Here is a 17594-nt window from a genome sequence, read left to right on the forward strand (position 1 = left end):
CATTCTGACATGTCTATCCATGGCCTCCTCTACTGTAAAGATGAAGCCACACTCAGGTTGGAGGAACAACACCTTATATTCCGTCTGGGTAGCCTCCGACCTGATGGCATGAACATCGACTTCTCTAACTTCCGCTAATGCCCCACCTCCTCCTCATACCCCATGTTACTTATTTTTATACACACATTCTTTCTCTCACTCTCCTTTTTCTCCCTCTGTCCCTCTGAATATACCCCTTGCCCATCCTCTGGGTCCCCCCCCCCTTGTCTTTCTTCCCGGACCTCCTGTCCCATGATCCTCTCGTATCGCTTTTGCCAATCACCTGTCCAGCTCTTGGCTCCATCCCTCCCCCTCCTGTCTTCTCCTATCATTTTGGATCTCCCCCTCCCCCTTTCAAATCCCTTACTCACTCTTCCTTCAGTTAGTCCTGACGAAGAGTCTCGGCCTGAAACGTCGACTGCACCGTTTCCTAGAGATGCTGCCTGGCCTGCTGTGTTCACCAGCAACTTTGATGTGTGTTGGTTATAAATTCAAGCTCCATTTAAGGATTTGTGTACAGAGGTGACAGACTAATTCAGTGCTGCACTGGCTGCCACCTCCCAAAATTCCAAATATTCTAGAAATGTTCCCATAGAAGGTAGCAAGTTCAATCATTATTTAAAAAGGAGGGATATTGAAAAAAGGGGAACCATAGATTAATTGCCTTGGTAGAATTCATTATTAAGGAAGTGGAAACAGGACTCTGAATATAATAATTGGGATGAGAACAATCAAGGTGGATTAATAAAAGGGAAATCGTCTTTGACAAATCCATTTTTGAGTCTTTGAAGTTGTAATTAGCAGAATAGTAAGGGTGAACCAGTTGATGTGGTGCATTTGGAATTCCAGAACATGTTTGATAAGATGTCATGCAAGAGATAATAGTACAAAAATGAACTGTATAATCGAGGGTATCCGTTGAATGTCAGTTAAAAGACAGAAAACAGACAGTGGCAATAAATGGCTCATTTATTCCCACACTCTGTTTTCTGGGAACTGTAATGACACCCCAGCTGTTAACAGTGCCTATCAGTGAAGGGATTCATGTTTAATATTTCCATTTGCAATGATGCAAAAAAGAATAGAAAGATTCTTTGAGAGATATTGTTAGGTTAATTGATTGGGCAAGGACATATGGATGGGATATAATGTGAAAAATTGTGTGATTATACCCTTTGGTAAATAAATGGAAAAACAGAGCTCGACTGCTCCCATACCAGTTGCAGATGCAACTTGTCAGGATACTGTCAATGGTGCTTCTGTGACATTGGGGGGGAGTCAGTGGGAGCCTTGTTTACCTCAGTCTTAGGAAGTGGAGGCACTGCTGTGCCTTCTTGTTCAGGGAGGTGATATTAAGGGACTAGGTGAGGTCATCCGTGATGTGAACTCCCAGGAACTTGAGTGAGTCATGTATTCGTGGGGGGGGGTGGGGAGAGGGGGAATGTCTGCATGTACCTTCCTTCCTGAAGTCCACAATGATTTCCTTGGTCTTCTCCACGTTCAGGCTTACGTTGTTCTTTTCATGCCAATCCACCAGTCCCTCCACTTCCTCTCTATACTTTGTCTCATCTTGATAAGGCCAACCACTGTTGTGTCATCTGCAAACGATGAGACAGTTTGAGCTGGTTCCTGCGACACAGTCATGCATCAGCAGTGTGAACAGCTGCAGGCAGAGCTCACAGCCTTGGGGAGTGCCAGTGTTCAGCGTAATGGGACGAGAGACATTGCTGCCCATATGGATAGACTGTGGCCTTACTGTTAAGGAGTTCTGTATCCAACTGCAGAGGGAGGTGTTGAGACCCAGCGAGGACAGTTTCTCCACCAATTTCTGGGGTAAAATGGTGTTGAACACCAAACTAAGGTCTATAAACAGCAGTCTGACATATGAGACACCATTTTCCAGGTGGGACAGGACAGAGTGGAGGGCAGAAGCTATTCCGTCATTAGTGAATCAATTTGAGCGATAAACAAACTGGAAAAGGTCCAATGTAGCTGGGAGTAAGGCTTTAATGTGCTCCATGACCAGCTGTTCAAAACATTTCATAAAGGTTGATGTTAATGCAACAGACGGTAGTCATTTACTGTCGCATTCTTTGGCACCAGAATGACGGTTGCTACCTTGAAAACCGAGGGGTCAATGGATTGTTCCAGAGAGATGTTGAATATATCCATCAGCTGGGCTACGCAGTCTTTCAGAACCTGACCTGGTATGTTATCAGGCCCCGCAGCTTTGCATAGTTTGACTCTGGCCAGGGTCTTCCTCATCTCTGCTTCAGCCAGACGGAGTGTCTGCTCCCCTGGGGGGAGGGGTGCCTTCCTTACCAGCACTTTGTGGTCTTTACAGAAATTAATTATCGTGTTTCCCAAGAAAAGGCCTTAAGTTATTCGTAATAAAAGCAATAAAGCTGTCAGCTATTGCCATTATTATTGGATAAATACACCTTCTGGAATCTACAAATATAGAATAATTAGTAGAAATTTGGTAATTTACATAGAACATAGAATAGTACAGCACAGTACAGGCCCTTCAGCCCACAATGTTGTGCCGACCCTTAAACCCTACCTCCTATATAACATCCCACCTTAAATTCCTCCATATACCTGTCTAGCAGTCTCTTAAATTTCACTAGTGTATCTGCCTCCACCACTGACTCAGGCAGTGCATTCCACACATCAACCACTCTCTGAGTAAAAAACCTTCCTCTAATATCCCCCTTGAACTTCCCACCCCTTACCTTAAAGCCATATCCTCTTGTACTGAGCAGTGGTGCCCTGGGGAAGAGGCGCTGGCTATCCACTCTATCTATTCCTCTTATTATCTTGTACACCTCTATCATGTCTCCTCTCATCCTCCTTCTCTCCAAAGAGTAAAGCCCGAGCTCTCTTAATCTCTGATCATAATGCATACTCTCTAAACCAGGCAGCATCCTGGTAAATCTCCTCTGTACCCTTTCCAATGCTTCCACATCCTTCCTATAGTGAGGTGACCAGAACTGGACAGAGTGCTCCAAGTGTGGCCTTACCAGAGTTTTATAGAGCTGCATCATTATCCCACGCCTGTAAACTCTATCCCTCGACTTATGCAAGCTAATACCCCATAAGCTTTCTTAACTACCCTATCCACCTGTGAGGTAACTTTCAGGGATCTGTGGACATGTACCCCCAGATCCCTCTGCTCCTCCGCACTACCACGTATCCTGCCATTTACTTTGTACCCTGCCTTGGAATTTGTCCTTCCAAAGTGTACCACCTCACACTTCTCCGGGTTGAACTTCATCTGCCACTTCTCAGCCAACTTCTGCATCCTATCAATGCCTCTCTGCAATCTTCGACAATCCTCTACACTATTCACAACACCACCAACCTTTGTGTCGTCTGCAAACTTGCCAACCCACCCTTCTACTCCCACATCCAGGTTGTTAATTAAAAACACGAAAAGCAAAGGTCCCAGAACTGATCCTTGTGGGACACCACTAGTCACAACCCTCCAATCCGAATGTACTCCCTCCACCACGACCCTCTGCTTTTTGCAGGCGAGCCAATTCTGAATCCACCTGGCCAAACCTCCCTCGATTCCATGCCTTCTGACTTTTTGAAGAAGCCGACCATGTGGAACCTTGTCAAATGCCTTACTAAAATCCATGTAGATCACATCCACTGCACTACCCTCATCTATATGCCTGGTCACCTCCTCAAAGAACTCTATCAGGCTTGTTAGACACGATCTGCCCTTCACAAAGCTATGCTGACTGTCCCTGCTCAGACCATGATTCTCTAAATGCCCATAGATCCTATCTCTAAGAATCTTTTCCAACAGCTTTCCCACCACAGACGTAAGGCTCACTGGTCTATAATTACCTGGACTAGGCCTACTACCTTTTTTGAACAAGGGGACAACATTCGCCTCCCTCCATCCTCCGGTACCATTCCCGTGGACAATGAGGACATGAAGATTCTAGCCAGAGGCTCACCAATCTCTTCCCTCGCCTCATGAAGCAGCCTGGGGAATATTGCGTCAGGCCCCGGGGACTTATCCGTCCTAATGTATTTTAACAACTCCAAAACCTCCTCTCTCTTAGTATCAACATGCTCCAGAACATCAACCTCATTCATATTGTCCTCATCGTCATGACGTTCCCTCTCATTGGTGAATACCGAAGAGAAGCATTCATTGAGGACCTCGCTCACTTCCACAGCCTCCAGGCACATCTTCCCACCTTTATCTCTAATCGGTCCTACCTTCACTCCTGTCATCCTTTTTTTCTTCACATAATTGAAGAATGCCTTGGGGTTTTCCTTTATCCTACTCGCCAAGGCCTTCTCATGCTCCCTTCTAGCTCTACTCAGCCCCTTCTTAAGCTCCTTTCTTACTTCCCTATATTCCTCAATAGACCCATCTGATCCTTGCTTCCTAAACCTCATGTATGCTGCCTTCTTCCACCTGACTAGATTTTCCACCTCACTTGTCACCCATGGTTCCTTCACCCTACCATTCTTTATCTTCCTCACTGGGACAAATTTATCCCTAACATCCAGCAAGCGATCCCTAAACATCAACCACATGTCCATAGTACATTTCCCTGCAAAAATATCATCCTAATTCACACCCGCAAGTTCTAGCCTTATAATTTGCCCTTCCCCAATTAAAAATTTTACTGTCCTCTCTGATTCTATCCTTTTCCATGATAATGCTAAAGGCCAGGGAGCGGTGGTCACTGTCCCCCAGATGCTCACCCACTGAGAGATCTGTGACCTGACCTGGTTCGTTGCCCAATACTAGATCTAGTATGGCATTCCCCCTAGTCGGCCTGTCAACATACTGTGACAGGAATCCGTTCTGGACACACTTAACAAACTCTGCCCTGTCTAAACCATTGGAACTAATCAGGTGTCAATCAATATTAGGGAAGTTAAAGTCACCCATGATAACAACCCTGTTATTTTTGCACCTTTCCAAAATCTGCCTCCCAATCTGCTCCTTGGTATCTCTGCTGCTACAAGGGGGCCTATAGAATACTCCCAATAGAGTAACTGCTCCCTTCCTGTTCCTGACCTCTAACCATACTAACTCAAAAGAGGATCCTGCTACATTACCCACCCTTACTGTAGCTGTAATAGTATCCCTGACCAGTAATGCCACCCCTCCTCCCCTTTACCCTGCCCCCCCATCCCTTTTAAAGCACTGAAATCCAGGAATATTGAGAATCAGTTCCTGCCCTGGTGCCAGCCAAGTCTCTGTAATGGCCACTACATCATAATTCCATGTATGTATCCATCACCTTTGTTCCTGATGCTTCTTGCATTGAACTACACACATTTTAGCCTTTCTACCTTACTACCTTTACACCTTTTATTCTGCTTATCTTTCCTCAAAGCCTCTTTACATGTTAGATCTGGCTTTACTCCATGCACTATACTTGCAGTTCTCTCATGACCTTTATCCTCCTCCACCTCACTATCTGCTCTATCACTCTGGTTCCCCTCCCCCTGCAAATCTAGTTTAACTGCCCCCCCCTCCCGGAGCAGCACTAGCAAACTCTCTTGCAAGGATGTTAGTCCCCCTCCAGTTCAGGTGCAACCCGTCCCGTTGGAACAGGTCCCACCTTCCCTGGAACAAGGCCCAATTGTCCAGAAAGATGAAACCCTCCCTCCTGCACCAACTCCTTAGCCACATATTTAGCTGCATTATCTTCCTATTTCTAGCCTCATTAGCACTTGGCATGGCTAGCAATCCTGAGATTTCTGTTATTTATCTATAGACATTGCAATCTTTGTTAATTAATTCAGTTTAAAACTTCAGATTTGAAGTGAACATAATTAACCACATTCCTCAATGCAAAGACTGATGACAATGTTAGGCTGTATTTAGTCAGGAATATCTATGTATTTAAGCAATTTGCTAAACTTTGGTAAAAGCTGACAATGGTCCTTGCTGGAAAGAAGGTCTACAATCATGAGAAAATCTGCAGATGCTGGAAATCCAAAGCAACACATACAAAATGCTGGAGGAACTCAGCTGGTCAAGCTGAGTTGGAAAAGAATAAACAGACGATATTTCAGGCCCTTCGTCAGGACATCATAGGTGCTGCCTGGTCTGCTGAGTTCCTTGAAAAAAAATCTAGTCTTTTTCAGTGTGAAGTTGCATTCCCTTGAGACAACATTTATAAACAAATGTTTTACTTTTATCTCTTAATCACATTTATGCTATTTTTTCACATTATTCACAGAAATGGATACATTATTCTTTGCCTGTTTCCTCCTGTTTTGCTGCCAAGCATGTCCTTCAGTCTGATTTTTCATCAGTTTACCGCACTGCCTGTCATGTTCCTGGATACCAAAGATTCAGGGCAGAAGGCATTGACTGAAACTGTCACTGTAATTTAGAAATATGCTTAAGCTTTCTGGAAGTTTTCTTTCAAGGCTAGTTTTGATCCATCCAGTGGCCAATAAACTAAAATATGTGTTAAGTACTTAAAAGGCTGTTCAGCATTTTAGATCTCCTGAACATAGGGGAAAGATATAATTGTACATGTTTTTTTTCTGGCATCAGTCCTTTTACAACTTTTGCCTGGAGCCATGACCCGGAGAGAGAACCCCCTCAGAGGAGATAATTTTTGCACACCCTGGTTACAGTCAAAGTAACCCACAAACACACATGCAAGTAACTGTATTATCCAAACTAAGATGTAACAATGAATGAACATAGAAACCTACAGCACATTACAGGCCCTTTGGCCCACAATGTTGTGCTGACCATGTGACCTACTCTAGAAACTGCCTAGAATTTCCCTACTGCATAGCCCTCTATTTTTTTAAGCTCCATGTACCTATCTAAGAGCCTCTTAAAAGACCCTATTGTAACCACGTCTACCACCATCACTGGCAGTGCATTTTCCATGCACCCACCATCCTCTGTATGAAAAACTTACCTCTGACATCCCCCTTGGAAGATACTTCCAAGCACCTTAAAACTATGCCCCTTCGTGTTAGCCATTTCAGCCCTAGGAAAAAGCCACTGGTTATCCACACAATCAATGCCTCCCATTATCTTATACACCTCTATCAGGTCACCTCTCATCCTCTGTCGCGCCAAGAAGAAAAGGCCAAGTTCACTCAATCTATTCTTCTACCCAGGCAACATCCTTGTAAATCTCCTCTGCACTCTCTCTATAGCATCCACATCCTTCCTGTAGTGAGATGACCAGAACTGAACTCAGTACTCCAAGCGGGGTCTTACTAAGGTCTTATATATCTGTAAGAATACCTCACGGCTCTTGAACTCAATCCCACAGTTGATGAAGGCTATCACACCAAATGCCTCCTTAACAACACTGTCAACCTACGCAGCAGCTTTGACAGTCCTATGGACATGGACCCCAAGATCTCGCTGATCCTCAATACTGTCAAGAGTCTTACCATTAATATTATATTCTGTCTTCATATCTGACCTTCCAAAAAGAACAACTTCACACTTATCTGGGTTGAACACCATCTGCCACTTCTCTGCTCAGTTCTGCATCCTATTGATGTTGCGTTGTATCCTCTGACAACCCTCCAGACTATCCACAACACCGTCAACTTTTGTATCCTCAGCAAACTTACTAATCCACCCTTCTACTTCCTCATCCAGGTCATTTATAAAAATCACAAAGAGGACAGTCCCAGAAGAGATCCCTGTGGAACACCACTGGTCACTGTCCTCCATGCTGAATACATACCATCTGCAAACACTCTTTGCCTTCTGTGGTGAAGCCAATTCTGGATCCACAAAGCAAGGTCTCCTTGGATCCCATGCCTCCTTCCTTTCTGAGCGAGCCTGGCATAGGGAACCTTATCAAATGCCTTACTGAAATCCATATACACTACATCCACTGCTCTGCCTTCATCAATGTGTTAATGAATTGAACATCCCACCATAATCCCACAAAAGCATTTTAAAACAAGAACAATAAATAGTGCTGGCGACTAGGAGTGCTGGAGAGGGCTGTCGACCACGCCCCCCCCTCCCACCGCCGGAACGGCACAATATTAAACATCAGACCTGTTGCTTCCCATGAAGAAACACTTTTGGCTTCTTAACTGGAAGTTGATACATTTACAAAATTGCAATCTCATTGCACTCGCAAATGGATGTGAAAGTTCCATGGTATAATTTTGAAGAAAAAGAATTGACGCTGTTGGCTGGCCATTAAATACAGGTCTCTCAACCTCTAATACAGATCATTTGGATATGATTACATTGCTGTTTGTGGTATCTTGCTGCACGCAAGTTCACTGCTGGTTTCCTATTTGAAACACAAACGCCAGGGAATTCAATACTCCATTGACAGTAGAACACATTATGATCTCCGGATGCACGCTTATTCATCCCTAACTTTGCAAGTCATAAATCTTTGGAGATATGGATTTGTCTTTGATGCGTCTATCTAGCTGCATGGCCGAAAAGAATAAATTATTGTTAGCCAGCAAAATTTGCGTAATCCGGAACGGCGCCTCTTCCTGTTACAGATTTACCAGACCGGTATTGTCTCGTTTCCATGGTCACCGGTGGAGTTGTGCGACCTATGACCTGGAACCGGAGAGATCAGGTGACTGAAGGGCGTCTGTGTCACGTGACGCCGGACCATGGCGGAGAAGGTGACGTTGGGGAGGCTACGGGCGAGTAATTAGTAGCCGTAGTTGATGGCCCTTTAAACACCGGATCAGATGAGTCGAATGCCGAAGAAGCCTTTCTATCTTACTGAGCTACGGAATGTAAGGCTTTTGGGAACTGTAACAGGGAGTTTTTGGAGAGGAAAGGGTGGAGGCAGGAAGAGGGGTCTGTGCAGAATGGAGCTCCAATCCTGTTTGGGGACGTCCTGACGTTTCAGGCCTGTCGGTTCACTGTAGGAGATTTAAAATTAAACTCACATTGATTAATGCGCTATCACTGTACTATTAAAACAGCTAGGTTATGCCTATAAAATTTGCAAAATAAGCTCACAGATTTAAATGTTTACGAATCAACTATTCCAATTACGTATCCCCTTTTGATCATAATCATTGTCAAGCGTGCACGAAAAAGCTACAATATCTGCAGCATAGTTTGATTCTTTCCTGATTGACTTATTGAGATATAGTTGACAGGGCATTGAGTCGGGACCTCGCTAGAATCGTCAGGTAGCGTAAGTGGCAGGTACTTCAATAGCAGTTCCATAAATTACAATTTCATCTTCACATTTATTACTCGAAAATGCACCGCATTGTTTTATTAGACTTTAATTAGAAAGGAGAACCTTGCTGTCCCGCCTCTTCCTCGGCAAGAGGGCAATTGTTATGATATAATGATGTTGGCATGGTGCAGAAGGGAAAATTATTTTATACAGATTGGTGATCTGGAACTTGCTGTTTAGGGCATTGGAGAGGAATGCTCTAAAGGAAATTGTATTGATACTTTTGGGAAAATTATTTGTAAGACTATGTGTAAAGAACAAAAAACAACAGGAAATCTGCAGATGCTGGAAATTCAAGCAACACACATCAAAGTTGCTGGTGAATGCAGCAGACCTTCCTGACGAAGGGTCTCGGCCTGAAACGTCGACTGCACCTCTTCCTAGAGATGCTGCCTGGCCTGCTGCGTTCACCAGCAACTTTGATGTGTGTTGTGTAAAGAACAAGAGAGTTTGGACTGATGGGATTCCTTTATAGAGAGCTTGTGTGCATTTGGACCAAGTGGTAACCACTGTACTGTGATTAATAAATATGATAATGATTCTGTTGCAATATCCTCAGATTAACTCATTATTTTTCAGGAACATTTATACGGATCTCCTTCATCTGATTTCATTGAGGGCTCTAAAGTTGAAAGTTAAACAAATAAACTGATATAGATTATTATTCTTAACAATGCCAACATCACATAGTAACTTCGTGATTGTTGCAATTACTTCATTTGGAAAGTTTAGCAAATAGGTGAATTTGCCATTCATAATGGCCACTCTTTTGGCCACTCCTAAAACCTCCTAAAGTTGTCCTGCAGACTGAGAAACAACTTGTTCTGAGTAAAATCCAAATTGATGTATTTGGATGGATTCAGTTATCATTTGCACAGAGTTTTTGATAATGCTGAATGAAGAAAAAATACTAGATTAGTTATGGCTATAAACACCAATTTCTTAAATCTATTGAGTTTAACTTTAGTTCCTGATTTTCCAGTTTGTTTTAACATCACATTGTTGTGTTGGGAAAAAAAAAGGGTAAGTGGTTTTGTTTAAAACCATTTTGAGCATGAAGTGGAGAGAAGTGAAAGTATGGTCTGGATAATGGTGAGACTCCTTTTCAACCAGCCCAAAGTATATTTAGTCTACATAAATTTTGAATTTTTCCTGTTTAATAACATATTATGTCATAACATTATTCTGTTATATGTTGTTGCAAGGTAATTTTCAAGATTTAAAATTCAAGATTGTTTATTGTCACTCTTCAGTACATGAGTGTAAAGGAGTTCAAATTGATTGTTATTGTGGATCCAATGCAGCATAAAAATTACATAAAGCATAAAGAATATAAATATAAAAGCAATCTTAGAAAACACAATGTACAAGTAACTATGTATGGCGTGTATACGTAGACTGTATGTTCATAAAGTGACACTAGGGGCAGGAGTAAGGGGACTCTGAGAGGAAATGATGAAATGACAAAGAGTGGCAAGAGAAACTCTTCCAGGAAGCAGCAGGGCAGATGAAAACACAGTAGGTCAGTGACAGGAGAAAACCTACAGATGCTGGAAATCTCAAGGAACACACACACAAGATGCTGGAGGAACTCAGCAGGCCAGGCAGCATCTCTGGAAGAGAATAAACATCGATGTTTTGGGCCGAGACCTTTCATCAGGACTGGGGGAGAATAGAAGCTGGGAAATCAGAGTAAGAAGGTGGGGGGAGGAGAGGAAGAAGTACATGGTGGTAGATGATAGGTGAAACTGGGAGAAAGGGAGGGGCGTAGTAAAGAGCTGGGAAGTTGATTGGTGAAAGAGATAAAGGGCTGGAGAAGGGGGAAATCCGATAAGAGAGGGTAGCAGGCCATGGAAGGGAAAGGAGCACCAGAGCGAGGTGATAGGCAGTAAGGAGATGAAGGGTGAGAGGGGAATGGGAAATGGTGAAGGGGAGCTGACTGTGCCAGTGTAGGTATGAGGTGTGGAGTGTAAGTGTAAAGCGGGAGTGCATGGGGCGGGGGGGGTGGGCGATGCAGAGTACTGAGTGGCTAATTTTGAATATGTATTGGCAAAAGGTGGGGTGGGGTAGTACACCTCTAGAATCAATATAATAAATTTAAGTCCTACCTGTGCTTAAGCTAAGAGGTCAAGATAAAATTTGAATGGCAGCCTCTGACCAAATGACATTAGTTAGGAATTGATGTAAAATGGGAATAATTTTGGAATATTTCCATATTTCTCAGTACCTGTAACATAATCTTCTGTCAAAACAATAGAAACATAATGTTAATTTCTCAGTTTTAATTCAGTACACGAGACGGGTACAATATGAAAGCTTAAATCAGTTTTCCTTAATTTTTGAATAGTGGCAATCTTTCTGGAGTTACCTACTGCACAGCAATTTGGAAGGAATCAAACAAAATGAACTCAATATGTTTCTAAAGAATGACACAGGCACATGGACCCAAATAGGCTTAGTATTCTGACACTGAAGGATGAGTTCTGGTGCTGGAGCAATTAAAATCAGAAGTGCAAAATTTTGCTGGCTGTTCCTTTTGTGCTTCGTATTGTTCATAACAGCAAAAGTCACAGCTATCTTACTCGGCAGTGGACTGGTTTTGATTAAATTTCTTTTTTGCAGGTGGTGTACCTCAAGTGCTTTATAAGCTTCTAGTACAGAATACCTTTAGTATGGAAGAATCATTGTCAAGGACTGTGGAAATGCATCCGTTTGGCAGAGAGGAAGAGGATTCATTCGCAAGACTATTTATGTTCTTCAGGAAGCATTTGGGGCAGGGACACTGGGCCTTAGCACAAGCTTGTGTCCCACAGTTAAGGCAATGGAAGGGAGGTGCCGAACAAGTGAAGGAAATCATTCAGGCGATTGTTGTCTGTCCATACAAGTTGTTGTGAGTAATTTCTGGAATTTTAGAACTTTAGGCTATAGAAATTTTCGGCACGGAGTTTTATCAGGTCTGTGCTGGACCAAACCAAGATTGATGATGCTGTCTTTTAACTTTACTTTTTCCATAGACTTAATTCTTTCTTTGATGAAAACCTGATATGCATATAAAGCCAAGTTTTGAATTTTACACCTTAGAAAGTGGAATACTTGGCCCAGTGATTGAATGGTTCTTATTCTCTGTGTAATATTTCTCTCCAACCCTACCTTATTGCAACATATCAACCTATTAGTTTATTCTCTTATTCAATCTAAATATTTAGATTTATCTTGAAATCACTTCTATTTTTTGGTATGGTGGCCAGTGTAACTTCTGCACCACTCAAATAAAAGAAGAAATTATTTGCCTCCATTGAGTCCAATGGCAAAACATTAGAAACCCTAAATATATACTTCGTGTAGAGATTTCTTTTAGCCTTCATTCTTACTCTTAGTGGTAATCTTAAATTGGTAAATCTCATCAATGACTCCTCACAAAGAATTTATTAACAAAATACATTTTTTCCTTGGAATGCCTGCTCCTTTTGTAAAACACAAAATGCAAATCTCTTCTCACAATTCTCCACCTTTGGGTTCATTTCAGGAAAATTTTCTTTAATGGGGTGTTCAGAATTACAAACTATTCATACGATTTCTTGCATAAGTTACATGATACATACACTTGTACTTTTTAATTTAAGTACAGTTTATAGATTATGTATTTTTATTTTCCTTTATGTGGGTTCCTATGCATCCTTCCTTGACTGCACAGTCCCCTGAGGCTCTTGAAATTTATCTTGAATGTTCTCTGACCGGATGTTTATTTGCAGATGGGAATCAGTTTCCAGTCCTCATCAACTTGCCTGGTTGTGGCTGCTGGAGCTAGAATTGTGGTGGTCACCTGATCAGGTAAATAAACGTTGAGTCACTCCATGAATTTTCTCAATATTGAGTGAATTGTGCATTCCTTTTTAGATACTGTCACCTTTGTATTCTAAAGATTTGATTTTTTGTTTGCTTTAGATATCGCTACCACCATTTGTTAGGAGCAGTATTGAATTTCTTTTGCTCCTGGAACTGCTACAACCACAGGTCTCACAAGATGTAATCAAGGTGATTCATATATTCTCGCTCAATGTATTTCACGGATTCATTTAAAAGGAGCAGTTTTCTGGGATGTCTGTTGTTTATTATCTTGCAATGTATAAAATCAAGTAGGCAAGTTGTTCATTGGAACATTTAGTGTTTTGTCATGTTAAACCTCTGTAATATTCCCGAAGTGATATGTGAGTTCTTTATTAATGCAGATATAAATATTATGTCTTGTTATTAATTGGTTGTTTTCTCTGTACAGGAGCTCTATGATATATTTTTATACTGTCATAACCCTGACCTGGTGATTGAGAAGAAATTGGACTACAGCACCCTCAAATTAAGTTCTGAAGCATTTTCCTCATTATTTAACCTTTTATCCCAGAAGCCTCAACTTGTGCAGGCTGTGATTGATTACCTGCTGGTAGAAAATAGCAATAGTTCTACTGTGGAATATAATCACACATTACAGAAACTATTTGTGGACTTCCTGCATTACGCCCTCCGTTCCTTGAAGGAAGCACGACAAGGAGAAATCAAGCGTGGATCTGACATGGACACGCATGAGCAGACCACAAATCAAATTTATTCTGTAATTTCGGTGCTTTCTTTTGATGTGGATAGACAGACCTTAGAAATTCGACGTTTGTGTGAAGAACTCTACAATGCTTGTTATGCAACAGAATATGGACTTAATGAAGATTGCCTGCTTGGCTACATGCTAGGAAAACAGAATCAGGGTCTGATCAGTTTATATAGTGCTGTATCTATCGAGAAAACTAAGGAGAAGTTAGTTGCGCAGATCTCACCTGAAAGAGGTAATGTTTCATCATCCTTCAGGTGGTCATTTACAGAAGTAACTGCATGTTGGTTTCCTTAAGTTATTGGTTTACGAGTGTTAAGTTTTCTTCCATGTGACCTCTCATTCCTATATATCCCTTTCTTTTCTGAATGTAACTTCAGCTTTGTTATGCTCCGCTCATGTGACTTTTCTTTAAGTCATTATTTTATGGAAATAATCCAGTTTCATCCTAGAACAAAATAACACTCTTGTGTACACTTTCTATTAATGGACATTTAGTTAGAGCTCATAGAAGATCTAGCTGACTTTTTGTTCCTTAAAAAAATGGGGCCAATTTGAACACCTTTATTGATGTATGACTAAAATCAGGTAACTTACCCTTGACCAAGGATTGATTTTTGGGACTTATTTGGTGTGTATTATTTGATATTGTAAAAGCAGAATCTTTTCATGTTACATTGGGAGCTGTCCCACGTTTTACCCTGAAAATGGATCTTTTTTTTATGCCATTCAACCTTCATTAGTAAGTAGATAATACCATATATTAAAAATGCGGCTTGAAAATTACTCTCAAATTTCATCTTCTGTTATTTGTATAAAAAAGTAATATGGCACAGAAAAGCATATTCTTAGGTTATCTGAAGTATTTGATAACTTTGGACATGCTTTTTTCATGAAAAAAATTTCAAACTCCTCGTGGTTGGAATTCTATATAAAGGAGTGACTTGGCAGTGAAAGTCAATGCTGTATTAAGTTGCTATGGCTATTTTAGATGCCCCTTTCAAGTCTGCCATTAGAAGATGGGTCAAATTAGGTGTGTGTGTGGATGGAGGGTTGTGGGTTCGTGTGTGTGTGTGTGTGTGTGTGTGTGTGTGTGTTTGTGTGTTTCACCACTGGCCCTTGGTAATATTTGTAAAATTTTGTTTTTTGTCCAGTTGCCTTTGAACTGTCAGAAGCTGAAAGGGTTATGTTAGCGTTGTTTACAGACTCCGAGGAACCTACTGTCTGGAAGGCAGCGTACTTCTACAGCATAAGCAATAGCAGGCACTTTCTGGAGCAGGTTCTGGTATGTATTGAGATTGAATAAATATGAAATAATAGTACTATTATTTGAATCAGTTAATAGTGAATGTAGAAAAGGTTCTTAAAATACTCAGCAAACATCAATTATCTCTAAATTATTATAACTTAAATTAACTTTTTGAAATCTCTGTCCCACTGTAATGTTCTAAAAAAAATAAAGTAACTAGGAGCAATACAGAGCCAAGACTGTTTACTGTAACACTGCAGGCTAAAGCAATGTGCGCATTATGGAGCTATAGGATCCGGAACTCTGAATTTTATGGGCAGCAAAGCTCCAAGAATCTTGCAACAAAATAAATGGTTAGCTTTTCTATTAATTGATGTGTTAAAGGCTGGCGTCCACAGAATAGGAGGTCACTGAAGTAATGAGAAGTAGGTGAGAAGAGATAACTCAGTAATGGTGGTCAACTTAAAAGGCTTGTAGGTTATAGAAGAATTTGACTACTACGTTCTTGCAAAATGACCATTCTAAGTTTCAAGGCAGCTTATGCCCACTTTGCATGGCTTTAGTTGGTCATCCTACTGTAAGAAGGGAAAGATTGAAGCTTCAGTGTAAATTATTTTTGTTCATAATGGCTTCAAGGGGCTTATTGTGAAATTAAGTCTCAGATGTCTTTTGATGCAGAAAAGTCAGGTGAGCATAATTCTTAATAAAACAAAAATGAGGAAAGGTGCTTAGCGTAGTTTAGCACACTGTTCTTTCTCTTATGTTGTATGGATAGGTTCCAGAGCAATGACTAAATTGTACTGTGGATTGAAAAAGGCTGGAGCATATTGTATCTGCATGTTCTTTGTCTTTACCTGGTGGATGTGAGTTAGCAACTGAGGAAAGGTAAATGATCTCTCCAAAGGTACTGCCTGATCAACTGAGTATTTTTGGAATTTTCTGTTTATTTATTATGTTCTTTACAGAAACAACTTTAAGTGTTGAAGATAAGTTTGTGCTGTAGTAAATTAAGTACCAACATTTACTATTGAGCTAGGTTTATAATAGGTTTCCTATATCGTCATATTTTTACTTCAAAGCTTTAATTTAAACAATTGTTATGTTAATGGCAATTTGTGGAAAATGTGTTTATGTACTGGTTTATTCAGCAGTTAGCTAGAAAGTTCACAAAATACACTCTACACCTGCTTGTAAATGCAAATACTAATCAGCCAATCATGTGGCAGCAATTCAATGCATAAAAGCATACAGACATGGTCAAGGGATTCAGTTGTTGTTCAGACCAAGCATCAGAATTGGGAAGAAATGTGATTCAAGTGACTTTGACTGTGGAATGATTGTTGGTGCCAGATGGGGTGGTTTGAGTATCTCAAAAACTGCTGATTCCATGGGATTTTCATGCACAACGGTCCCTACAGTTTACAGAAAATGGTATGAAAAACAAAAAAAAACTAAAGTGGCAGTTCTGTGGGCAAAAATGCCTTGTTAATAAGAGGTCAGAGGAGAGTAGCCGCACTGATACAAGCTGACAGGAAGGCACCAGTAACTCAAATAACCATGCCTTACAACAGTGGTGTGCAGAGGAGGATCTCTGAATCTATAACACGTTGAACTTTGAATTTGATGGGCTACAGCAGCAGAAGACTACAAACATGCACTCGGTGGCCACTTTATTAATTATAAGAAGTACCTAATAAAGTGGCTATTGAGTGTATAAGTTTGTCTTTTTCTATCACTATCATAGTACAAGTTTTTGATGGATTTTTCACTTACACTAATTCCAAATTCAAACAATTTCTAAAATGAGATTATCTCTATCTAATTTCAGAACACCCAGTGTAAGCTAAAAACTAGAGGGAACTTCAGCTCTGTGCCTTCTGTTTCATTTTGTTGAGCCTCAGTAGTTCAGGCTGTCTCCAGTGACGTACATCTGACTTGTGGACACCTCTACATATGAATGAGCTCCTGTAATATTATTAAATTCAGATGTCCAGTATACCTACATATGTTTGTCTGTCAAAACACTGATTTACTCTTTCTCCGCTTTTACTAATTGTTCTTTCTTAGTAGTCTTATGTTATTTTGAAGCCATTTGGTATATTACTGTGGGGGTAGAATTAGCAGATTGATTTTTGTGTATCTTATGACTAATAAGCAATGCCAACTCAATGGAACTCTGTTTAACGGAACCTGTTCGATGGTTTGTATTGAGAATTTTTAAAGAGACTTAACATAAGTTCTTACAGAACTATTGGGAAGTAATATTATAGGTTTGACTTGTAATTTGCTTGTTTGTTGTATGTTTTTGCCTGGGGACTCTGCAGGATTGATGGAAGTTGTTTATGAAGCTTACACTTGTATTTATCAGTAACTGAAGTTTCAACTGCATTTGGTTTGGCTAGTTTCAGTCCTCCACTTTCCAGCTTTCTCAGATGTTGGATTGATTATGACTGTTAGATGATTGAATATACTTGGATCACACTGCAACTCAGTATTC

The 17594-nt window shown here is 40.9% G+C and overlaps 1 protein-coding gene across 3 annotated transcripts in view; it reads left to right on the forward strand.

Annotated features, from left to right (window-relative positions):
- The first annotated feature begins 8658 nt into the window (after nucleotides 1-8658).
- The window catches only part of zfyve26 (zinc finger, FYVE domain containing 26), a 119272-nt gene continuing 110336 nt past the window's right edge, over nucleotides 8659-17594 (forward strand). For all 3 annotated transcript variants that reach the window (XM_072266562.1, XM_072266570.1, XM_072266580.1), the window contains exons 1-6: nucleotides 8659-8793; nucleotides 11874-12141; nucleotides 13004-13082; nucleotides 13197-13286; nucleotides 13528-14083; nucleotides 15003-15133. In XM_072266562.1, the coding sequence (XP_072122663.1) occupies nucleotides 11924-12141; nucleotides 13004-13082; nucleotides 13197-13286; nucleotides 13528-14083; nucleotides 15003-15133 (1074 nt within the window). In that variant the 5' untranslated portion in view covers nucleotides 8659-8793; nucleotides 11874-11923. The remainder of the gene's footprint in view (nucleotides 8794-11873; nucleotides 12142-13003; nucleotides 13083-13196; nucleotides 13287-13527; nucleotides 14084-15002; nucleotides 15134-17594) is intronic.

This window comes from Mobula birostris, chromosome 1 (genome assembly GCF_030028105.1).
Source record: "Mobula birostris isolate sMobBir1 chromosome 1, sMobBir1.hap1, whole genome shotgun sequence".
In the NCBI taxonomy this organism is placed as follows: Eukaryota; Metazoa; Chordata; class Chondrichthyes; order Myliobatiformes; family Myliobatidae; genus Mobula; species Mobula birostris.